Raw genomic sequence first — 25,456 nt, 5'->3', positions numbered from 1 at the left:
CTCTTCTACTTTATGTAGACGATATTTTGATCGTAGGAAAAGACGTAACGAAGATCAACCAGCTGAAGAAGGAACTCTCTAAGTCTTTTGACATGAAAGACTTAGGACAGGCTCAACAGATTTTGAGAATGCAGATAACCCGAGATAGGAAGAATAAAAGGTTATGGCTATCTCAGGAGAAGTATATTGAACGAGTGCTTTCACGTTTCAATATGAACAATGCCAAACCTGTTAGCATTCCATTAGCTAACCATTTCAAGTTAAGCAAGAGTTCTTGTCCCTCATCCAAGGAAGAGATCGGGGAGATGTCGTCAGTACCATATTCCTCAGCAGTTCGAAGTTTGATGTATGCGATGGTGTGTACAAGGCCCGATATTGCTCATGCAGTGGGAACGGTGAGTCGTTTTCTCTCGAACCCCGGGAAAGAGCATTGGGATGCAGTAAAATGGATTCTCAGATATCTTAAAGGTACAAAGAATCTATGTCTTTGTTACGGGGGAGCTGATCCAATCTTGGAAGGCTATACAGATGCGGATATGGCCGGAGATCCTGATAGTAGGAAATCTACTTCAGGATTCATTTACACTTTTGCAGGAGGAGCTGTTTCATGGCAGTCAAGACTACAGAGGTGTGTTGCATTATCCACAACTGAAGCAGAGTATATTGCTGCCGCAGAAGCTGGAAAAGAAATGTTGTGGTTAAAGCGTTATCTCCAAGAATTTGGAATCAAGCAAAAGGAGTACAATGTACATTGTGACAGTCAGAGTGCTCTAGATTTGAGCAAGAACTCCATGTACCATTCCCGTACAAAACATATTGATATTCGCTATCATTGAATACGCGAGGTAATTAATCGACAACTGTTGAGACTAGTGAAGATCCATACAAAGGAGAATCCTGCGGATATGTTAACAAAGGTGGTGACTCGAGAGAAGTTGGAGTTATGCAGAGACATAACTGGAATGTTCGTGGATTCGGCTGGAGGGGGAGAATTGAAAGTTTCCAGCCTACAATCTAGAAGCTCACCTTCTAGATGTTCAAAGTAGCCTTCTTTGAACACCATGTAGAAGAAGCAAAGATGAACACGATGACGGCCGCCCACCATCTCCGTTCACACCCTTCCACCGCCATAGAATTTTTACTATAAATAGAGGTGCAAACCTCAATTGTAAATCATCCCAAATCATTCAGAGAAGTGTAATCACAACCTAGAGAGTGTGTGTGAGATTGAGAGTTTTTTTTGTAAGAGTTTTGTAATACTCTGTAAATCTATTCTTGTGAGTAATAGAGTTGTTTTTCTCTCAAATTTATATCTCCCAACGTCCAGACGATCCCCTCTTCCTAACACTGTCCTTATTGATGATGTATGTAATTCGGCTGTGTTGTCGGAAGTCACTGCTTCTGGGATGGTTACGCATACTTTGAGTTCGTCTATGTTTAGCAAGCAGTCCGTTTCAAAGGCCGAAGGGAAATTTAACAATACGAAAAGGAAGAAGAAGATTGTGATCAGAGTTCCCCACCTACGCGTGAGAAGTAGTTGTCGTGTTGGTGTTGAGTCTTTTAGTTAAGTTTCTCTATGTTTAGTTTCTTTAGATTTGTTTTGTTCGTCGTGTATTGCTGATTCGGTGGTTACCCTTTTTTTTTTTTTTTTTTTATATTTGAAAATTTTCCTTTTTATATTTGTTTATGTTTTTTGAAACAAAATGTATAAAATAAATAAATCATCTACTCATCGAGTGTATCGATACCCTTGTCTAACTCTACTGCAATTCGACTGAAATGAAGATCACTTCGAAACTAAAAACTAAAAAATGTTGATTACCAACACTTCATTCCACACAATCAAACTCCCATCTCTTCTTCATAATCAAACCCTAAAAACACCTCAACTATTTCTTCCCCAATTCACAGTTTCTGCAACCTCAACTCCACCAATTTTCATGGCAGCAGCAACTTCCGGCGCCATCGAATCCACGTCAGCAACTTCCTCAACAATCCAATCATCCGTACCAAACTCTTCTCTTACACTTTTATTTGTTGAAATGGGAGTTGGTTACGATCAGCACGGGTTAGTTATAAACAAATCAATATTTTACGCAATGTTTACTCGCTTACGAAAATTAGGGTTAGATTGATTGATTGATTGATGTGAAATTGAATCAGGCAAGATGTTACAAAAGCTGCAATGAAGGCTTGTAGGGACGCTATTTCTTCTAATTCAATTCCTGCTTTTCGTAGAGGTACTTACTTACCTTATTTTGTGCATTCTTCAAATGATTATTATGTGTGTATTTCGTCTCTTTGAATTTAGTGTTAGTGCATAATCTCTAGTTCTACGTATCATTTGTTTACATTCGATTCGGTCATGTAATAAAATTTAATATTGTGACTATTGAATCTTTATGTGTGTGCGTTTATGTTTTATCAATAGTTAAACTGCCAACACAGTCGACCGACTGAGTCAACTCAGTCGACCGACTGAATACACACAGTCGACCGACTGTGTCTGATGACAGTATATATACGGGTTAATGCCTCCTTTGTGAGAGGTTACTCATTCCCTTAACCCTAAACCGTGCATTATTCGTTCCAGTCGTTCCCTACGTCCATAACCCACCGAATAACCAAGTTAGGATTCGTTCTAATCTAGATTTACACCCTAGGTTTGTTTTATGCGACCCCGATACGACCCGTTATTCGATTGATCCTTGTTTTAGAGTATTCCGCCTCTAGATCGAATTACAAACGATTCAAGATCCTTAGTTATTTCGTCTACATTTAGGCTATCCTGTTTCTAATCATTAGGTTAATTGATCATAATGGCTGCTGTAACAAATCAAACAAATACAAAAACTTTATAATAATCATTAAAAGTTGTTGATATTAGTTTGCCTTGAATGTTCCTTTTATTAAAGGATCATTAGATAATCAGATACTCTGATAGATTGTTTATATCATGTCAAACTCAAATTGCTATATTTGTAGGCGGCAGTAGTATTATTTTACTTATTGACTTAGGATCGACATTATGATTGATGTGCGGTCCGTATGAAGGATCGAGTATTTTTGGAATGGAAACACCTTTGTTTTCTGAACTCCTTGTAGGGTCCGAATGAAATATTAGCCTATAGCCCCTACCATGATAGAATCACTACGAGGGGTTTGTAAGCATTTGCTTTTGAAGTTGATGTATCCAATATAATTTCATATCCGATTTTTACTTTGGTCCCATGATATGTATTAAAATACTTACTTTTGCTACCTTATCTAAAAACTATCCTCACAAGTTCACAACTTATAATTTTAAAGTTGCATTTTATATACGTTTCGTAGAGGTTAAACAAATAAACATTCATTTGTATATGGTTCTTAGTTATAGCCATTCAAGGTTTGGGGTTCTGTTTGCTTTTAAACCAGATTGAACCAACCCCAAAGGGGTGGCCTAATGGTTGGATGCTTGGGAATCTCCAATGGAGACTCGAGTTCAATCCCCACTCACCACACTTTGGGGGCTTGCCTTAAAAAAAAAGAATGAACCGGAAAAAAAAAATTGAGGGCTTAGATTAAATATTATAAATGAGGGCTGCTATTTCCCCAACGGATGATGAAATATAATTCATCTTACATACATAGTTACAATACAATGGGCTTAATCGATTATACATAAATTTGGGACTGTACAACTTATCATATCCTATATCCTTACCAACTATACAAGTTATCATATACACATATGTACACTAATGTTAGTGACGTGATAATTATGGAATCAACATCTTAATTGTAATAATATTCTGTACAGCTGTAATATCAGTACCAAAATTGTTTAAAAGCCATATACATCTTATGTATTGAGTACGTAACAAAACTGTGAAAACACTTATATTATTGATTGTTATTTATGATCTTTATCCTCTAGTGATGTTTGAATTTTTATCTTATTTATGATGTCTTTAATATCCTCTAGTTATATTTGTGTGTCGTATTTGTTTATCTATGAGAGTAATACTAATTGTCTACGTCATTTAGTGTCACCTAAAATGTTACAGCAAACTGGTTCTTCAATCATAGAACCGGAGCGTGTAAAACCGTACCGAACCGCTTCTCTATGGTGCGGTTCTCGGTTTTAGTATTTGTAGTTCCTAGGTCCGCAGTCGGTTCAGTATGGGCTAGCCCTCTGCACAGGCCTAAAGGAAATTTATAAAAGATGATCAAACTCGGTATGCTGAATTTTGGTGATAACATGAATTAGTAGTTAAATTTAATAATATACAGACAGGTATTTGTGAGTTCGGAATTTATTGCTGGCAACTACTTTGTAGATTAGTCATTTTCAAAATAGAGTTGTCATGTACAAGTATAATGGTTACTTGTTAAAGGTTTCAGCATCCCTATTATGTGATGTGACCTATCAATCATGTGTTATGTAAAACATAGATATGGATTATCAGTGTCACAACAACATATATAAATGATTGTTAACCAGTGTCATCTAGTTATTATTAGCCTGATTAACCAGTTCTTGCTATGTGAAATACTATATCTAATCTGAACCTAATGAGTTTGTACTGGGATGTAAATATATCATTAAAGAAGGTCCCTCAATTTATGTTAAAAGTTTTACTCAAGTACTAAATGCTTATAGTTAATCAAATACTAGCTATACCATTTTAAATTTTAACTTTATATTTGATGATTGGGAGCTATGATGTTCTATAAACTTTCTCTGTTTCTCGATGCATAAGTTATATGTTTTTATTGCTGAATCATAATATTTCATGATTCCCATTATAAAAACCCATTCTAGAAGATATTTAATAAATCTTCTATGAACTCTAAGAAATTTTTTATATGCATTGGGTGACTTAGGTGGTTCACATCTTAGAAATTTAGTTAAAATTTGGAATCACTGGGTAAATGGTTGCAAATATGTCTACTCGGTCAGTATTTTGTCGGGACTTTTGAGGGAGTAATCGGAAACTCGGGGAGTAATCGGATTGGACATTTGGAGTTATTATACATTTATGGTAATTAATTTCAAAATTAAATGCGTAAAAAATACAAGAAATCCATAAACATAAACGTTAACATAATTGTCTTTGTCTATAAACATAATAATAATCTTTATTTGTTCAAAAACTCTAAATATCTAATTTAATTTCATATTAGAATGTTGACCAATATTGACTTTGACCGATTTTAACTGACTAAATCCGACTTTGACCAGCTAAATTCGATCTTGACCCATTGACCTAAGATGACCAATTATTTACTCGGATTTTGGAAACTCGGATTTGCCGGTTCCTAAAAAAGAGTAATCGGCATTAATCGGGGAGTTTTGCAACACTGTTGGGTAATGCTTCATTGCTTCTACAATATGATCGAATTTACTTATATTTTTAAAAACAAATTTCTTATAATTGTTTGTTTCGTGCGCCTTTCGGCTACTGAAACTGACACAAACAAAAGATCATTGACGTTATAACTTTCTTGTAGGCTCGATACCCGGCATCTCATTTGATCAAATGAAGCTACAGATTAAACTTGGTGTTCCTCAGCCTCTTCAAGCTACCTTGGATATCGAGAAAGTGAAGTCTGTTTTCCCCTAGTACGTATCCTCCTCTACTTGAATTCATACCGTTTTACTCATTCAAAGTTTTGTGAATCCACAAATAATTCATAATGTTAAATGTTTTGTTTTTGATAGTGGGAAGATTGAGTATGTTGAAGTAGTGGATGGTGGATTGATATGTTCGAGTGGTGTGCACGTTGAAGAAATGGGAGACAAGGATGATAACTGTTACATAGTTAATGCAGCTGTGTACGTTGGTTACTAACTTGCTGTTTCATCTTAGTCTGCTTCAGGTCAGTATTTTCTGCGTCGCTGTATAATTTGACCTGCATCTGGATGATACCACAGTATGGTTCATTTACTTGTAATCCATTTTCTTGAGAATATTTTAGTTATATGTAAGGATGTATACGTGGAGTTTGAATCTTATTTTTCAGCATTATATGATATATGATACAAGTGAGTATTGACTAAAGTCTAAAGATCGTGGTTGTAAAACGGGGATCCAGTTTAATCAGTTTTAGAAGCAAACTAATTAGCTTTTCCGAAATCCTTCAAATAGTAAACGGGTTCAAACTGGGTTAAAATCAGGTTTAGTCGGTTAAAATCAGTCAGAACTGGTCAAACTCAAAGTTGGTCAACATTTCAATATGAATTAAAGTTACGATTTTGGAGTATTTGAACAATTGAACGATTATGTATATGTTTCTAGACATTTATGTTAAAGTTTATGCTTGTTTATGTTTTACGTATATGGTTTTCTTCTATATTTACATGTATTAATATTGTTATTTAAACTCAAAAAAGTTTCAATTCGATTAATCCTCGATTTGGTCGATGAATCTTACAAGATTCTAGCCGATTAATCTTAGATTAGCGATTTTTACGGCCTTTTTAAAGATGTGAATTACTTGTACGTCTTGTCGTGTACACTTTCCTTGATGGGTCCTACATTACTTGTTTTTGCAAACCAAAACGTTCCTTTTGGTACTTCCGTAAGAGTGATATTCTCTTTGTTGAATATAATGCTTCAAAAGTATCGATACCTTCTATGTATTATGACAAATGATGATTAGCATACCTTAAAAGTAGAATTACAGATATATTTAACATTTAACAATATGATTGATACAAATGAAAAAATTAAAGGTGAACATAACATAAGCAACGTCTATGCAAATTTAAGGATCTTAAAACTTATGTATTTCATGTAGCCGCACAACATTACAAGGTTGAGTACAAAAAATATATCTGGACGCTCTTATCTTAATTTATGATTTTACTTTGATAATACTTATTTGCCCGTTAGCAACCATTGCAATGTCTTAGTTACTTGATGTTTGTTTGCATTTTACCTAGTACAGAGAAACAATTTAGATGGTTAAGTAAAGAACAAACATGTCTTATCAGAATAGGTATCTTGTCAGTTGGGAAGATGGTTTGACAGAACATGTGACCTTTGTGTGGTTGTTTTGGGTTGTTATCGATTAACCTAATATGGATTTTGAATCAAACCATCAAGTATAGAAAGAAGACAAAATCGCTGAAATGGTCCCGGTGGTTTGTACCAAAAAGCTGATTTAGTCCCTATGCTTTTTTTTTTTGATGGATTTCGTCCTCGTAGTTTGCAAATGTTGCTGATTTCGTCCCTTTGACTGACGGACGTCTAATTTCGCCGTTAAATGAATGCATGTGAGGGTAAAATTGTCATTTTAACTTTCTCCTTTGTTCACCTTCTTCTCCATCTCATTTTCTTCTTTATTCATCCCCAAATCATAAACCCTAACTTTTAAAATCAATTTCAAATCTAAATCTAAATCCTAAAAATAAAATACAAATTAAAAACACCACCAAATACAAATTAAAAACACTGAATTCAAATCCAAACCCTAAAATTACATGAATAAATCTTTAGATTAAAAAAAGGATAAAATAAATAGCATCGATGTAGGAACAGAACATAAGATGAATGGGATGAAAAACTAAAAGTCAAATTAATTCACTTGCACTCTTTCTCACCAAAACATCTAACGTACCTTAACTTTAGGCGATTCTATCACATCATTTGTTTCTAATTTTCGTCAACATCACTTGTGGAAATCAAACACTTTTATTTATCCTTACATCAAATGATTATAAAAAATAATAAATAAAGTACACAAAGTAGACCCAAAGCAACAAAACCCAGATGAAGAAAATGGAAATGGAGTGAGCGTTGCTATTTCATCGGAATGAAAATGGAGTGTTGCAGGTCCGGAGATCTCAGATGACGACGGTGCGTTTGTGACTTTACTGCTCCGGTTGTTTTCTTCGACGAATATTCCGGCCGTTTATGACTTTATTGTAGGTGCGTTTGTGACGAAAATTCCGGTCAAATCCACAACTCCGGTCGTCTTCTTCGACGAAAATTCCGGCCAAATCCACAACCACTACTAGAAAATGAACCTTTTGTGACGACACTTGTTGGGAGGACACCAATGTCCTCACAAAAAGGCAGCTAGACGACAAAAATATGGGTTGGAGTTGATTTTTTAATTTGACTAACACTATTGTGAGGACATGTCGTCACAATAGGTGTTATTTATTTTATTTTTGATTTTCTTTTTCCAGTCAAAGAAGAAAACATAAGGAAACGTTGATTTTTTTTTTTTTACCAGACCTATTGTAAGGAAATGTTCTCACAATAGAGAATTAATAAATCAATTTTAATAAAAACGAATTGCATTTAAATTTTCAGTTTCCTCAAAAATAAATAAATAAACACAGGTAACCTATCGAGAGGACTTGTTCTCACAATCGGTAATTAAATTTTTTAAAATAAATATTTTTTTATTAAAATGAATTAAATTTAAATTTTCAGTTCCCTCTAAATTAAAATAAAAACCCGCGCAACCTATTGCGAGAACGTGTCCTCACAATAGGAAATTAAATTCATTTTCTTAATAAATTTTTGTTAAAACTAATTATATTAATGTATGCATGTATAATGTATGTATGTATGTGTATATTAACACGTATTGCTAGTACTTGTTCTCACAATAGGTAATAATAAATTTTAAATACATATTTATTAAAATTATTATATTTGATCTTTGAAAGATTTTTTGTTAACTTTTTTAATAAATTTAATAAATATATGTATATATGTAAATATGTATAATGAATATGTGTATATATAATTATGTATGATGTATTTATGCATGTTCGTATATATGTATTCATGGATGGATGTTTTGTGTGTGTATATATACACAATATACTTTTATTGAAATGTCCCGTTCATATTGATTATAAACGTTCCATATTAATTGATTTCGTCGCGAGGTTTTGACCTCTATATGAGACGTTTTTCCAAGACTGCATTCGATTTTAAAGCAAACTATAACCTTTAAAATATTACGACGATTATCAAATTTATATCGTCAAGAGAAGAAAACTAACTTCGTAAAATGGGAAAGGCTTTGAAGGCACAAGGACGAGGACTAGAAAGTTTAATATATTGTTTAGAGGTTGTTATTTTATTTTATTTAGCACTTTTAGTTTCTGTATTAGAAGTTTTAAACTTGTTATATTTAACGTGCTAAACAATATATTTTATTTAATGGTATAGATCGTTATTTATTTGGTTGTTGATATTGATATTGTTGATATTATTAATATTGTATTGTTTGTAATCTAGAAATCATGAAACTGGAAAAACAACCCGGAAAATCAGGATAGAAGCTGCAAATACAGCAGTTTTTTGCTTTATTTGCAGCTTAGTACCTATTGTGAGGACAAGTCCTGGCAATAGGTATATTGTGAGGACACGATATCCATTTTAAAAAACAAATTAATTAATCTATTGTGATGACATGTTCCCACAAAAAGTTTTTTGTATTTATGTATTTATGTATTTATGTTTGTATATGTAAGTATGTATGTATTTATGTTTGTATTTATGTAGTTTTGTAAATGAAAGTTTTTTTTAATTATTTATCTATCGTGAGGACTTTGTCCTCACAATAGGTATTTATCGTTTCATTTTCATTTTTCTTTTAAAAATGTTATTGCGTGAACATTGTCGTCACAATTAACCTATTGCGTCGGGGCTATAGCGAGGACTCTATTGTGAGGACATGTTCTCACAATAAATCTATTGTGAGGACTTTTGCACCTACTGTGAGGACTTTTGTCCTCCCTAAAGAGTCATATTGTTGTAGTGAACAGATCCTTTTTCAGATCTAAACGCAAACCACCTGCAACCACCACAACAGCGAAACTCAAACCTGATCGTTGATTCGGGTTGATTCCATATCTGCTTTCTCTTAAGAAACACAAGCGATTTTCAGATCCGTTTATCAAATCAATTTTCGGTAAGTTTCAGATCCGGGTTATGTGGGTGTGTTTGTGTTTATGGGAGAGAATGAAAGTTAAATCTGAATGAAAGTTAATAGATGATCATAACGATATAGTTGATGGAAGTTAATTAAAAGAGTGGAAGTTACTTCAATAGTTGTTAGGTGGGTTTGATTGTGGAAGAGAATGCACAGCAGTAATAATAAAAAGGGAATGTGAAGGAGGTTAATTTTTAATTTGTGTGGTAAATGGAATGCCACATCACATATTCATGTCAAAAAAGAATGAAGAGGGTAGTAATAATAATAATAAATAATAATAATAAAAGGTAAAAAGACTATAGTACCCTCACATGCATTGCACATGACCCTGTTTTAACGACTAATTTAGACGGCCGTCAGTCTAAGGGACGAAATCAGCAACATTTGCAAACTATGAGGACGAAATCCATCAAAAAAAAAACCATAGGGACTAAATCAGCTTTTTGGTACAAACCACAGGGACCATTTCAGCGATTTTGTCTAGAAAGAAACTAAAACCTCAGTCATTATTCTTATGATTAATCATAAGATAAGTGCACAGCAGATTGGAGCTGTTTTACATTCATTTGTAACGTGCTGGTCGGAATATAGCTTATTTTTATGTATGTTTCGTATTAGTATAGAAGTAAAACTGTAAGTTTAGTGCATATAATTAGTACATGTAAAAATGCATCAATAGAAAAGGTTTTCTCTTTGCTACATCCGGGGAGGTTGAGTATTTTTACTCATATGTAGTCTAACTGAGTGATCTCATCTCGTGACTGTTTTCAAATGAGGTTTGGAAATGAGATCTCTTGCTATTATTGTAACATCCCGCCTTTTTCCGTTTTCTTTTCTGTTATACTAATTTGAACTCCGTTATATGTTTATAACATCTCCCGTTAATACGCGTTTTAAAATATTCCGTTTAGGTATTTTCCGCACCCGACTACAAACTCGAGGGACTAAAATTGACACGGGGCAAACTAGTTGACTAAGTCACCTAGTCTACCCCAATCACCACCATTCAACCATCTCTCACTCTCTCTCTCTTTCTCTCTAGCAAGAACACACCCAATTTCCAAATTCATTCAATCATCATCTAAATTCGATCTAGGAGGCTTACAACAAAATAAACTACATATTTGGAATCCTCTCTTCATCCTCTTCAATTTGATACCAACTTCATCTCATTTGGGTAACTTTCTAAAATCACTAGATTTTGTGTTCTTGATGTTTTTAACTTATAAAAGTGTTAATTAGTGTCTATGGCTCAAGTCTAACATGAATATATGATTTATATGCTCGATCTTGTTGTTTTAGTGTAACTAGCATGAACTTGAATTTTGGTGTGTTGTTCTTGAATTTTGGATGATCATATGTTGTTAGATGTTAAAAGTTGATGTTTTAATTGTGTTACTAGCATCACTAGCTTCAATTTGATGTGTAGGTTGCCTTAGAAAACTTCATGAACTTGATTATTGATTTTGGTGAATTTGGGTTAGGGTTTGATGAACTTGAAATGGACTTTTGATGCATTGAATGCCATGGATTATTATTGGTAAGTGTTTAGTTGGATTGTATGCTTGATTACCTTCGAAACGGCATATCATTCATGTAAATTGGTTGCCCGAATCATTGAATTGCATTTATGAACTTGTATGCGGTTAATGTTAAGCATTAGATGCGGTTTTGGTTGTTGTAATAGGTAGATTGATTGATGAAATGTGTTTAGTTGTTTTCCTCGTCAAATTACCTTCCCAACGGTATAAGATACTTGTCTTGATTGTTTGCGGATCATAAATGGTGATTGTTTGAAGTTAGGTTCGTGCATAAAACTTAAAAACTGCCAGAATTCTCTGCACAGGTAATGGCGCGGCGCGCCATATACCCGCGCGGCGCGCCATTATGGTCTGTCCAACTTGGTCAATTTTCAAATAATGTTTGCTATGCTACGCACCTCCGATTCACATGTAACTTGTCCTAACATGCTCATACATGATTAAAAACCTCAGAAAAATAGTTCGGGACACGACCCGAACGTGTTGACTTTTTCGTTGACTTTGACCGACCAAAGTTTGACTTTTTGTCAAACTTAACCAAATGATTATGCAACCTTCCTAACTTGTTTATATACTTGTATCTTGCATGAAACTTGACAATTTGATTTCACATGCTAAATAATCGAGTCGTAACGAGCCATATGACTAATTGAACATCTTTGACCTATCGTGTTTACCGTTATTGATACGACCTATTTGTTTAGGTCAAGACTAGCACTATCCTTCGCACACGTTATTTTGTGAAGTACTTTTCGTACGTGCACTCAAGGTGAGATCATAGTCTCACTTTTACTCTTTTTGAACTTACATTTGGGATGAGAAAACATAAACATTTCTTTTACTAAGTGAACACAAGTACAGGAGAACAAACATTCTACATACGAGTTTAGAACAAAATCCTCAATTCGATTATCATTAGTTACACTTGCCGGGTGTAAGCGAGAACTTATGTTGTATGGATCCATATGGGTTTGACAAACCCTCATTCAAACGGTTCGCTACCGTTTACGAATGAAATATATTTTCGAGAAACAGTGTATGTTCTAGCACTAAGTGATGGGATTCAATGGAAGGAATGTTAAGCATTGATAATTGGGTGCTCGTGAAACAAACTTTTGGAATGTATTACTATTATTTCATTGATGCAAATCTTGTGGTTCACTTGTACTTACTTACTTAAACCTATGATTTCACCAACGTTTTCGTTGACAGATTTCTATGTTTTTCTCAGGTCCTTGAACGATACATGATACATGCTTCCGCTCATTATTTTGATACTTGCATTGGATGTCGAGTATATATGCATACATGGAGCGTCTTTTGGATACTTTTAAATTGTGTCGCATAAGTTTCATTTGTACTTAAAACTTTGTATCGTAACTTGTGGTGGAACTATTCTTGTAAACTTGAACAACCTTTACATTTGAAATGAATGCGACATATCTTTTGGTCAAACGTTGTTTTAAAGACTTATGACCACGTAACGAGACCTAAGTAGACGGCGCCGTCAATGATGATTTGGTCGGGTCGCTACAGATGGTATCAGAGCGTTGGTTGTAGGGATTTAGAGTTCATTAGTGTCAACCCCGAGTCATAGGGTACATTGGTGAGTCTAGACTACAACCGGCATATAGACTTGAAGTAGGAATTACTTGACTACTTGTGCATTTATACTCGAACGCTTCTACTCATATCTACTCTTAGTTCATCTTAATCTCACGTTGTTTAATTTGATTGACGCGCCACCTTGACTATATGAAATGATGTCGAATGCACATATGAATCAGGGTAATATAATTTCCGGGATTATATTACGGTGACTCATATGAACGTTCCGACATTATGACATAAAGAATTTAAGGCGAGTCGAGGAAAAACTTCTCTTTATCTTTATTCTATATCACGGTTAGTATTATTGAGAATACTAATCAATGATATTCTTGTGTCTTGAAGGAACAATGGCTCCTCGTCGTGTACGCCGCAATGAAACTCCCGAACAAGCTCTCGAACGGATGATAGCCACCGCCGTAGATGCGGCCATGGCCGGTCACTCATCCAACAACAATAATAATAACAACCACAACAACAACAACAACAACAACCAAGGAGCCGGTAACTCTAGCGAAGGGTGCTCCTACAAAGCTTTCATGGGGTGCAAACCCCACACTTATGATGGAACCGGGGGACCGGTTGTGCTTACTCGTTGGTTTGAACAAACCGAGGCCGTCTTTAGCATAAGCGGTTGCCGGGATCAAGACAAGGTCAAATACTCCACTCACACTTTCTCCGGAATTGCTCTAACATGGTGGAACACCTATGTTCAATCGGTGGGTACCGATGAAGCTCATGCCCTCTCTTGGGCCGATCTAAAGGAAAAGATGATTGTTGAATATTTTCCGCGCGAAGAAACCCGAAAGCTTGAGGAAGAACTAAGAGCTTTGAAAGCGGTCGGAAACGATCTTAAAGCTTATAATCAACGCTTCGCCGAACTATCCTTGATGTGTCCTAATCTTGTTAACCCCGAATCTCAAAGGATTGAGCTCTACATGCTCGGTCTTCCAAAAAGCATCAAACAAGGGGTGATGTCATCCAAACCCACTACTCATCAAGCCGCTATGAACATGGCTCGCCAACTAATTGAAACGGTTGACGAAATCGTAGTGCCGGCTCCTAAGGCCGAGGACAAGTCGGGTGGCAACAAAAGGAAATGGGAAGCCACTCCATCAACCAACTACAACAACAACACCTTCACCAAAAAGCCCTTCAACAACGACGGCAAGAGGGGTTATGCCGGGAACCTACCTCTTTGCAACAAATGCAACAAACATCACTTTGGTGAATGTGGCAAGTTAATTTGCCACCGGTGCCAAGGAGTTGGTCATAAGGCCAACGATTGTAAAAGTGCCACTCCCGTTGCTCGAAAGTGGCCCAATGCACCAAAGACGGGCACTTGTTACGAATGTGGTCAAACGGGTCATTATAGAAATGCATGCCCAAAGAAGAAAGCCAACCCCAACAACCGAGGCCGAGCCTTTAACATCAACACCGAGGAAGCCCGAGATGACAATGAACTAGTCACGGGTACGTTTCTTCTCAACAACTCTTATGTTACTTGCTTATTCGATTCGGGTGCCGATAAATGTTTTGTGTCCAAGACTTTAGCTCCTACCCTTTGCACTCCACCACACCCTTTAGATACTACTTATTCCATCGAAGTGGCCGACGGAAAACTCTTAAGTGCCGACACATATTACCGGGGGTGTACTTTGAACATTTTGGGTAAGGAATTTGAAATTGACTTGATACCCATGGAACTAGGAAGCTTTGATGTAATAATCGGTATGAATTGGTTAGTCAAAACGAAATCTCACATTCTTTGTGATCTTAACGCAATCCGAATTCCTATCGAGAATGGTGAACCTTTGATCGTCTATGGCGATAAGAGTTGCACCGGACTCAACCTCGTTTCGTGTATTAAAGTTAGAAAACTACTCCGTAAGGGTTGTTTTGCGATCCTTGCTCACATTAAGAAAGTCGAGTCCGATGAGAAGCACATCGATGATGTGCCAATTGTTAGTGACTATTCCGATGTATTTCCCGACGAATTGCCGGGTCTTCCGCCTCATCGACCGGTTGAATTCCAAATCAATCTTATTCCGGGAGCCGCACCCGTAGCGCGTGCACCATATAGACTCGCTCCATCTGAAATGCAAGAATTGCAAAGTCAAATCCAAGAACTACTTGATCGTGGTTTTATCCAACCTAGCCATTCACCTTGGGGCGCTCCGATTTTGTTTGTTAAAAAGAAAGACGGATCCCTACGAATGTGCATTGATTATCGTGAACTAAATAAATTGACGGTTAAGAACCGATATCCTCTTCCTCGCATCGATGACCTCTTTGATCAACTACAAGGGTCTTGTGTATATTCGAAAATCGATCTCCGCTCGGGTTATCATCAATTGAGGGTTAAGGGGGAAGATGTCTCCAAAACCGCTTTCCGAACTCGTTATGGTAGTTATGAATTCCTTGTCATGCCATTTGGTCTCACTAACGCACCGGCGGTGTTCATGGATCTTATGAACCGCGTGTGCAAACCGTATCTCGATAAATTCGTTATTGTGTTCATCGATGACATATTGATCTATTCTAAAAATGAAGAAGAGCACGAACAACATCTCCGACTTGTGCTTGAACTTTTAAGACAAGAACAACTCTATGCCAAATTCTCCAAGTGTGAATTTTGGTTAAAGGAAGTTCAATTTCTTGGTCATGTTGTAAGTGACCAAGGTATTAAAGTCGATCCAACGAAAATCGAAGCCATTAGCAAATGGGAGACTCCTACTACTCCTACTCACATTCGTCAATTTTTGGGTCTCGCCGGGTACTATCGTAGATTCATCGAAAACTTCTCTTTGGTTGCACGTCCTCTAACCGCATTGACTCACAAGGGAAAGAAATTCATTTGGGCGACCGAACATGAATCCGCATTCCAAATCTTGAAAACAAAGCTAACCACCGCTCCTATCTTGTCACTTCCCGAAGGCAATGATGACTTTGTTGTATATTGCGATGCCTCAAAACATGGTTTTGGGTGTGTATTGATGCAACGAACGAAAGTCATTGCTTATGCTTCTCGACAACTCAAAATTCATGAACGAAACTATACGACACATGATCTCGAACTCGGAGCCGTTGTCTTTGCACTTAAAATGTGGAGACACTATCTTTATGGAACCAAGAGTACTATCTTCACCGATCACAAAAGCCTTCAACACATTTTCGATCAAAAGCAACTAAACATGAGACAACGAAGGTGGATTGAAACCTTAAACGATTACGATTGCGAGCTTCGTTACCATCCCGGGAAGGCAAATGTAGTAGCCGATGCCTTAAGTCGAAAAGAAAGAGCGGTGCCTCTTCGTGTCCGAGCCTTAAACATCACCATCCACACAAACCTTAATAGCCAAATTCGGGTAGCCCAAGATGAGGCTCTCAAGGATGAAAACCTTTCACACGAGCTCTTGAACATTCTCGTCTCTCGATTCGAAATTAGGGAGACCGGACTCCGATATTACGCCGGAAAGATTTGGGTGCCTAGTTATGGGGACCTACGAAGCCTTATTTTAGATGAAGCCCATAAGTCACGATACTCGATTCACCCCGGTGCCAATAAGATGTACCACGACCTTAAACAACTATATTGGTGGCCGAACATCAAAAGGGACGTAGCTACTTATGTTTCCAAGTGTTTGACATGTTCCAAAGTCAAAGCCGAACACCAAAGACCGTCCGGACTACTTCAACAACCCGAGATCCCGCAATGGAAGTGGGAAAGGATAACGATGGATTTTATCACCAAGCTACCAAAAACGACGGGCGGTTATGATACCATTTGGGTTATTGTTGACCGTCTCACCAAATCCGCACACTTCCTTGCCATGAAAGAAACGGACAAAATGGAGAAACTTGCACAACTTTACATTAAGGAGATCGTAGCCCGACACGGTGTACCTTTATCGATTATCTCCGACCGAGATGGCCGTTTCGTTTCTAGATTTTGGCGTACATTGCAAGAAGCGTTGGGAACGCGTTTAGACATGAGCACCGCATATCATCCTCAAACCGATGGACAAAGCGAACGTACAATTCAAACCTTAGAGGACATGTTACGAGCTTGCGTGGTTGATTTCGGAAAAGCTTGGGACAAGCACTTACCTCTCGCCGAGTTCTCTTACAACAATAGTTATCACGCGAGTATTAAAGCCGCACCTTTTGAAGCGCTATATGGCCGCAAATGTCGTTCACCTCTTTGTTGGGCCGAGGTAGGCGACGTGCAAATCACCGGACCCGAACTCATTCACGAAACCACCGAGAAAATCGTTCAAATCCGAGATAGGCTTAGGACGGCCCGAAGTCGTCAAAAGAGCTATACCGACAAACGACGCAACGATCTTGAATTTCAAGTCGGTGACCGAGTAATGTTAAAAGTCGCACCTTGGAAGGGTGTAATCCGTTTTGGGAAACGCGGGAAGCTAAATCCGCGGTATATTGGTCCTTTCGAAATCTTGGAGCGTATTGGAACCGTTGCTTATCGTTTAGATCTTCCGCCTCAATTGAACTCCGTTCATCCTACCTTCCATGTATCTAACTTGAAAAAGTGTCTTGCCGAACCCGATATCGTCATCCCTCTCGAAGAACTTACTATTGATGACAAACTTCATTTTGTGGAAGAACCGGTTGAAATTGTGGACACCTCCGTCAAGACATTGAAACAAAGCCGAATCCCGATTGTCAAGGTTCGTTGGGATGCCAAAAGAGGACCCGAGTTTACTTGGGAAAGACAAGATCAAATGCAAAGGAAGTATCCTCATCTATTTGTGAATTCAGAAACGCAAGATCTCGAGGAAGAAACAACGACTACTACGCCTACTTAAATTTCGGGACGAAATTTCTTTTAAGGAGTAGGTAATGTAACATCCCGCCTTTTTCCGTTTTCTTTTCTGTTATACTAATTTGAACTCCGTTATATGTTTATAACATCTCCCGTTAATACGCGTTTTAAAATATTCCGTTTAGGTATTTTCCGCACCCGACTACAAACTCGAGGGACTAAAATTGACACGGGGCAAACTAGTTGACTAAGTCACCTAGTCTACCCCAATCACCACCATTCAACCATCTCTCACTCTCTCTCTCTTTCTCTCTAGCAAGAACACACCCAATTTCCAAATTCATTCAATCATCATCTAAATTCGATCTAGGAGGCTTACAACAAAATAAACTACATATTTGGAATCCTCTCTTCATCCTCTTCAATTTGATACCAACTTCATCTCATTTGGGTAACTTTCTAAAATCACTAGATTTTGTGTTCTTGATGTTTTTAACTTATAAAAGTGTTAATTAGTGTCTATGGCTCAAGTCTAACATGAATATATGATTTATATGCTCGATCTTGTTGTTTTAGTGTAACTAGCATGAACTTGAATTTTGGTGTGTTGTTCTTGAATTTTGGATGATCATATGTTGTTAGATGTTAAAAGTTGATGTTTTAATTGTGTTACTAGCATCACTAGCTTCAATTTGATGTGTAGGTTGCCTTAGAAAACTTCATGAACTTGATTATTGATTTTGGTGAATTTGGGTTAGGGTTTGATGAACTTGAAATGGACTTTTGATGCATTGAATGCCATGGATTATTATTGGTAAGTGTTTAGTTGGATTGTATGCTTGATTACCTTCGAAACGGCATATCATTCATGTAAATTGGTTGCCCGAATCATTGAATTGCATTTATGAACTTGTATGCGGTTAATGTTAAGCATTAGATGCGGTTTTGGTTGTTGTAATAGGTAGATTGATTGATGAAATGTGTTTAGTTGTTTTCCTCGTCAAATTACCTTCCCAACGGTATAAGATACTTGTCTTGATTGTTTGCGGATCATAAATGGTGATTGTTTGAAGTTAGGTTCGTGCATAAAACTTAAAAACTGCCAGAATTCTCTGCACAGGTAATGGCGCGGCGCGCCATATACCCGCGCGGCGCGCCATTATGGTCTGTCCAACTTGGTCAATTTTCAAATAATGTTTGCTATGCTACGCACCTCCGATTCACATGTAACTTGTCCTAACATGCTCATACATGATTAAAAACCTCAGAAAAATAGTTCGGGACACGACCCGAACGTGTTGACTTTTTCGTTGACTTTGACCGACCAAAGTTTGACTTTTTGTCAAACTTAACCAAATGATTATGCAACCTTCCTAACTTGTTTATATACTTGTATCTTGCATGAAACTTGACAATTTGATTTCACATGCTAAATAATCGAGTCGTAACGAGCCATAGGACTAATTGAACATCTTTGACCTATCGTGTTTACCGTTATTGATACGACCTATTTGTTTAGGTCAAGACTAGCACTATCCTTCGCACACGTTATTTTGTGAAGTACTTTTCGTACGTGCACTCAAGGTGAGATCATAGTCCCACTTTTACTCTTTTTGAACTTACATTTGGGATGAGAAAACATAAACATTTCTTTTACTAAGTGAACACAAGTACAGGAGAACAAACATTCTACATACGAGTTTAGAACAAAATCCTCAATTCGATTATCATTAGTTACACTTGCCGGGTGTAAGCGAGAACTTATGTTGTATGGATCCATATGGGTTTGACAAACCCTCATTCAAACGGTTCGCTACCGTTTACGAATGAAATATATTTTCGAGAAACAGTGTATGTTCTAGCACTAAGTGATGGGGTTCAATGGAAGGAATGTTAAGCATTGATAATTGGGTGCTCGTGAAACAAACTTTTGGAATGTATTACTATTATTTCATTGATGCAAATCTTGTGGTTCACTTGTACTTACTTACTTAAACCTATGATTTCACCAACGTTTTCGTTGACAGATTTCTATGTTTTTCTCAGGTCCTTGAACGATACATGATACATGCTTCCGCTCATTATTTTGATACTTGCATTGGATGTCGAGTATATATGCATACATGGAGCGTCTTTTGGATACTTTTAAATTGTGTCGCATAAGTTTCATTTGTACTTAAAACTTTGTATCGTAACTTGTGGTGGAACTATTCTTGTAAACTTGAACAACCTTTACATTTGAAATGAATGCGACATATCTTTTGGTCAAACGTTGTTTTAAAGACTTATGACCACGTAACGGGACCTAAGTAGACGGCGCCGTCAATGATGATTTGGTCGGGTCGCTACAATTATGAGTATATATATATATATATATATATATATATATATATATATATATATATATATATATATATATATATATATATATATATATATATATATGTTGAATGTTGAATTATTGTATATTAAATATTGCCATACTTTTTGGTATGACATTGAATATTGTTAACAAGGGAAACTGTAATACACCAAATGAAATCACACTCTTCTAATCAACAACCCATCACTCTTCTTTTTTGTTTATTTCATATCCTTGCAAATCTCGTTCATAAGCTTTACTAATGAACAATCTTACATATCCGCACTCGTAATGTATTCACTCTGTATAAAATAAGTCATCAGTAATTCAAAAATACCAAAATTATCAGTTAAGGAATGACGTGTAGAGGAGTTGGTTCCAAGTATCTGGTAATCCAGGAACACACCAATGGCTACAATCGACGCCCGAGTCTCCAAAAGATGATGGATGAGCATCTTTTCTCAGCTGAGACAGTGTTGTGACATCGAGCAATGTAACTGGTTTCTTTATACTACTTAAAACTTTGTTCAAAACAACTTGAGCTTCGGGTAAACCTGCTGGGTAGGACCCACCTTCTATCGGTTGTAGTTCACCATAACAGTTTCTTGACGATGATCCCCATTCTTTTCCCCTGGTTTTATATAAATAGACAATTAAACGCCTGCCTAATATTGGACAGACTAAAACGTTATCCTTGATTCATGATTCGGAGTACTTACATGTAATGTGTAGGAGAGATTCCTTGAAAGAACACTTTAGTCTTCGTTGGGTCAACATTAAGGTCAACCCATCTTCCCCATGTGGTCATACCTTTGTAGTATGCCGCTAGCCGGTCCATATCTTTAGATACATTTGATCCATCTTGTATGTAATCAAATCTGTAACATATATGGAAGTTCAAGTGTCAATGTCATATTAATGTGGGGACCGATATGTATACCATCAAATATTATCTGGTACACCACTAAAACTGCTTTAAAAGATTGTATATTACAACATTATAATCATATTTATCGGTGTATGGATTGTAGCCTTATTAACATTGTTCTGAAATTTATAAATGGGAAAATAAAAACCATACGGTTGTAAATCACCGGTGTGGGTCCACCAATGCCATGAGTTGAACACGAGCACATCCATTCCTTTCCATGCGTCTCCTCCTTTGATAGAATCCAAATTCAAAACTCGCCCGATCCGTTGTTTTACAATATCCACCAAATATGGTGTTCGATATAAGTATATAGTCAAACCGTAATCCTAGATATGAAAATAGATTACCAAAGTTAATTGAATTTTTGTGAATTGTAAAAATAGCTACATAAATAAATGTTAAAATAAAAAGTTAGGACATTAAGCTGTGAGCGATTGTTGTTTTTACGTTTGTTTTAATGTTTGCAAGCTATAACAAATACAATGTTTGATGTTGGTCACATGCATGTTAGGTTACAAGTGAGACGCTATATAAATCCAAAACTACAACTCTATTTGACTCATCACTGAAAATGGAATCACATTTTGTCGCAGTGTCTTATCACTTTCCACATTGGGAACATGATTCAAATTCAAATATTGTATATTACTCCATCTTTTTTTCCCCAAAACAAGAATTTTATTAAATAGTATAGTACTCCCTATGATTTTTCACTCCATCTTTTTTCCCCCCAAAACAAGTCTTTTATTAAATAGTACCTACCCCCTATGATTTTTCTCTAAATCGCGTTTGGCGGAACCAGCTAGAGTTGAAAGCTTATAGCTATAGTTTTTTTTAGCGAGAAGCTAGCTAGAACTTATTATTATAAGTGTTTGATAGAATAGTTGAATCTGTACTTATAGTGTAAATTGACTTAAAACACTCAAATATATAAAGTAAAATAATACTCCTAAGATGAAAGAGTATTTTAGTAACTCTATGAACATAAGCACTATTTTTTTTTTTTTCTTTTTAAAGAAGTTAGTTATAAAAATCTACTATTCATTGTCTAACAAATAAAACTTATGACTTTTATTGAAATTATAAACTCAAGCTCTTATAATGTATAATACTATCCATTGCCTGTATTTTGTAAGGAATTTTGATACTCTCTATTATAGTCCACTTTTGCTTTTCAAAAAAAAAAAAAAAAAAAAAGAATTATAGTCCACTTTGATTTTTTAGGTCTTTTATGTATAACTTTGACTTTAAATGGCTTTGTTTATATTGTATAATATTAGATGAAAGTTATACCAATTAAACTGATATTTTCAAAATGAATCCACATATAATTTTTATTTTTATCATATATTATATAACATATTTAAAAGTATTTGAAATTAAAATATATATAAAAAAAAATTAAAAGTCAAACGAGACACTTTATAACTTTTAATTTGATTAATTCATAATAATTAGTTACGAAGTATGGGTAGTGTACAAGCACTTAATGTATTATTAGTAATTTAGGATTGAGTTATCAAATTTATTGGTTAAAATATCATTTACTAAAAAGTATTTTGATAAATTAACTATGAATGTAAATTCACTAGAAATAACCATAAATATATTTTTAATATACACTTGCTCCGTATTTGTTTGGTCGATATTGATACATTTTTTTAATTTTTAAAGCAAATGTGTTACCCGTATAATATATCTCAAAATCGTCAAATGTATTTTTTACTTCTTTTCAAGAATTTCGACACTACTTTCGTCATATGTGATGTTTTTACTCGTGCATAAATTAATATTGGTATTGTTATTAATAAATATTAAAAACTTAATACATTTTGTACTTCTTTTAGGGTGTGTACTTGCTATACATAAGAGTATCAAACCATTTAAATATTTTTTGCTCAAAGAGAGGAGAAAAACAAGTATTTAAATAATTGCATTTTCAGTTTATGTTCAATCCGTGATTGTTATTAAACTTTTATGATGACATGAAAGAGACATGTCAAACACAAACAAACATACGCAAAATTGTCTATATATATAGTTGACATCCAGCGGAACCACCACTTCAACCACCACCCATGTTTTCTGAAGCGTTACGGTGGGCCTTTTGAGCCACCCGAAAAAAGTGGGTCCGTTAAGTGGCTAACTACTATTGATTTTGATTTTGATATTGATATTTGAAATGATACTAAAAGTACCACTAGCTACTATATAATCTTAGTTTTGTTGCATACGTGAAGTTGCTTCACATACATTTAACTTAAAATGATTATAAATTTCTATAACAAAGAACATTAAGTACATGATTTTTGTTATATATTTTCTCATTAAAAAACTGTCAAAAGTTAGTACACCGTCAAATATTCTAAATATTAGCGGTGCGAATCATTCCCATGAGATAAATCTTAAATTAAATGATGATTATAAAAATTATTGTAAAAATTCTCTAGGAAGAATTAAAAAAAAAAAAAAGGGACGATTAAAAAAAAACCTGAAAAGCGAGGGAAGTAAGACCGTTGGATCGCATAAAAGTGGTCTTGGAATTGGGCACCGACGCATGAAGCAAACAAGCTAACGATTCCCACTGGTTCAAACTCAGTGAGTCACCCACAAACATCACCTTTTTCCCTCTCCATTTATTTAACAAATCCACCCCGTCAAACCTACAATTATAAATTTTTAATTTAAAAATTAATTAATTTAATAAAGATAATAATTTCAATTGCATGTTCCCTTATTGAATTGTTTGATGATAAAGTAATGTAATTAAATAAAGTTAGTGTATTTAAAGCTGCTGTGAATTAATTTGTCAGTTAAAAGAACAAATTGAATTGTACTAAATGCAAAAGTGGTACTTCTTTTAATTCTTTTGATTTTAATGTTCAATAAATAATAAATAAATAAATAAATAAATAAATAAATAAATAAATAAATATGGATAAGGGTAGCACTCACGTAAGTTACTTTGATGTAAACTTAAATTATATTCCTGATCAAGACTTGACCAATGTCATATAACCGTCTATTATTCGAATTGTGTTCCGATAACAATTCATCTATTTGAATTGTTATTGAGTTTTACATAAGTCACTGACTTAACTTTAAACTAGTGACCTCTTACGTCGAACTCAATTAACTAAACCATGGGTTCAGTTCAAATATGTGAACTGAACCCATGTTTATGAACACATTAACAAAGAAAGAGAGAATGTACCTTGGGAGGTTACAAGAATCTGGTTTCCAAGCATACTTAAGATACTGGGTATCAGAGCGACCATGTTTAAGACAATCAAATTCAGAATCAATGTACGGACAACTCGAAGCTGCATAAAGTGGATATGAAGTGTCTACCACCCATCTTCCTCTATATATATCACAACCTAATATTCCTCTTCCTTTTGCCCTTCCTTTTCTTCCCTTTAGTAATGAACTACTAGTTACACTAAAATCACTAGTATGATTAGTATTATATGCTGATAATGAGAGAACTTGTGTTTTTGCCAAAGTTACAACCACAAATAGGTGAACTTGAACAAATAGTACTATTAGTAGTAGAAGAGGAAAGATGTTATTTGGGTACCCAAAACCCATGGTGAAATCTTTATTGGATTTTGGTGTGGAGGTTAATTGATCAAGAAATTGTGTGTAGAATAAAGCTGTCTTTATGCTATTTGGTCTCTCATGCTATCTCCCCTCATTCTATTTTTATATGTGAAAATAAGCCAGGTTTTGAAAAATTATTATAAAAAATATATGATTTATTTTAAAAAACATGAAAGTATATGTCGTAATAGTATGAAGTATAACTTTATGTAACGAATACCTTTATGATGTTGTTTTGAAACATATATGCGTTCTAATTTTATTACTCGTATGCTGAGCTTCATGTGATTCATTTAAGTACTATCGATCTGATTTATTATGGTTAATTAATGTATTATTTAATCAATAATCAGTTTACACTTTTCGGTAAGTTCCATTAGTTCTTTAAATTACCTAACCATCACAAGCTAACTCAGTAGTCGAGTTCTTATATTATGTTTTTGAAAAGCAGTATGATATTTATATAACTCAAAATGGTTCATACAACATTACATACCCCATTGAGAATTAACAGTGGCCAAAAACAAGAAATCGCAACACAATTACAATACTCACGTGCTATTTAACAAGACGTTAAGCAACAATTTAAATAACTACGGATTGGGGATTATGAAGCCATGAATGTCAATCGATAGTCTTCTCTTTGCACATTTTCGCAATCCATTCATACGTTT

General features: G+C 35.4%; 2 protein-coding genes across 2 annotated transcripts; one reads left to right on the top strand and one right to left on the bottom strand.

Moving 5' to 3' along the window:
- The first annotated feature begins 1,729 nt into the window (after positions 1–1,729).
- On the top strand, positions 1,730–6,041 carry LOC139862922 (uncharacterized). The gene is made up of 4 exons (XM_071851547.1): positions 1,730–2,068; positions 2,164–2,240; positions 5,497–5,608; positions 5,708–6,041. The coding sequence occupies exons 1-4, from the start codon at positions 1,812–1,814 to the stop codon at positions 5,835–5,837; spliced, it is 576 nt and encodes a 191-aa protein (XP_071707648.1). The 5' UTR covers positions 1,730–1,811; the 3' UTR covers positions 5,838–6,041.
- A 14,380-nt stretch (positions 6,042–20,421) lies between these two features.
- LOC139861597 (protein trichome birefringence-like 38) lies at positions 20,422–24,827 on the bottom strand. The gene is made up of 5 exons (XM_071850035.1): positions 24,394–24,827; positions 23,671–23,842; positions 21,330–21,505; positions 20,968–21,126; positions 20,422–20,879 (listed from the first exon to the last, which is right to left on the bottom strand). The coding sequence occupies exons 1-5, from the start codon at positions 24,768–24,770 to the stop codon at positions 20,594–20,596; spliced, it is 1,170 nt and encodes a 389-aa protein (XP_071706136.1). The 5' UTR covers positions 24,771–24,827; the 3' UTR covers positions 20,422–20,593.
- Positions 24,828–25,456: the final 629 nt, after the last annotated feature.

Source organism: Rutidosis leptorrhynchoides, chromosome 8, assembly GCF_046630445.1.
Source record: "Rutidosis leptorrhynchoides isolate AG116_Rl617_1_P2 chromosome 8, CSIRO_AGI_Rlap_v1, whole genome shotgun sequence".
Taxonomy (NCBI): domain Eukaryota; kingdom Viridiplantae; phylum Streptophyta; class Magnoliopsida; order Asterales; family Asteraceae; genus Rutidosis; species Rutidosis leptorrhynchoides.
Note: the sequence above shows the minus strand (reverse complement) of the source record. Positions and strands in the feature narration are given on the sequence as shown.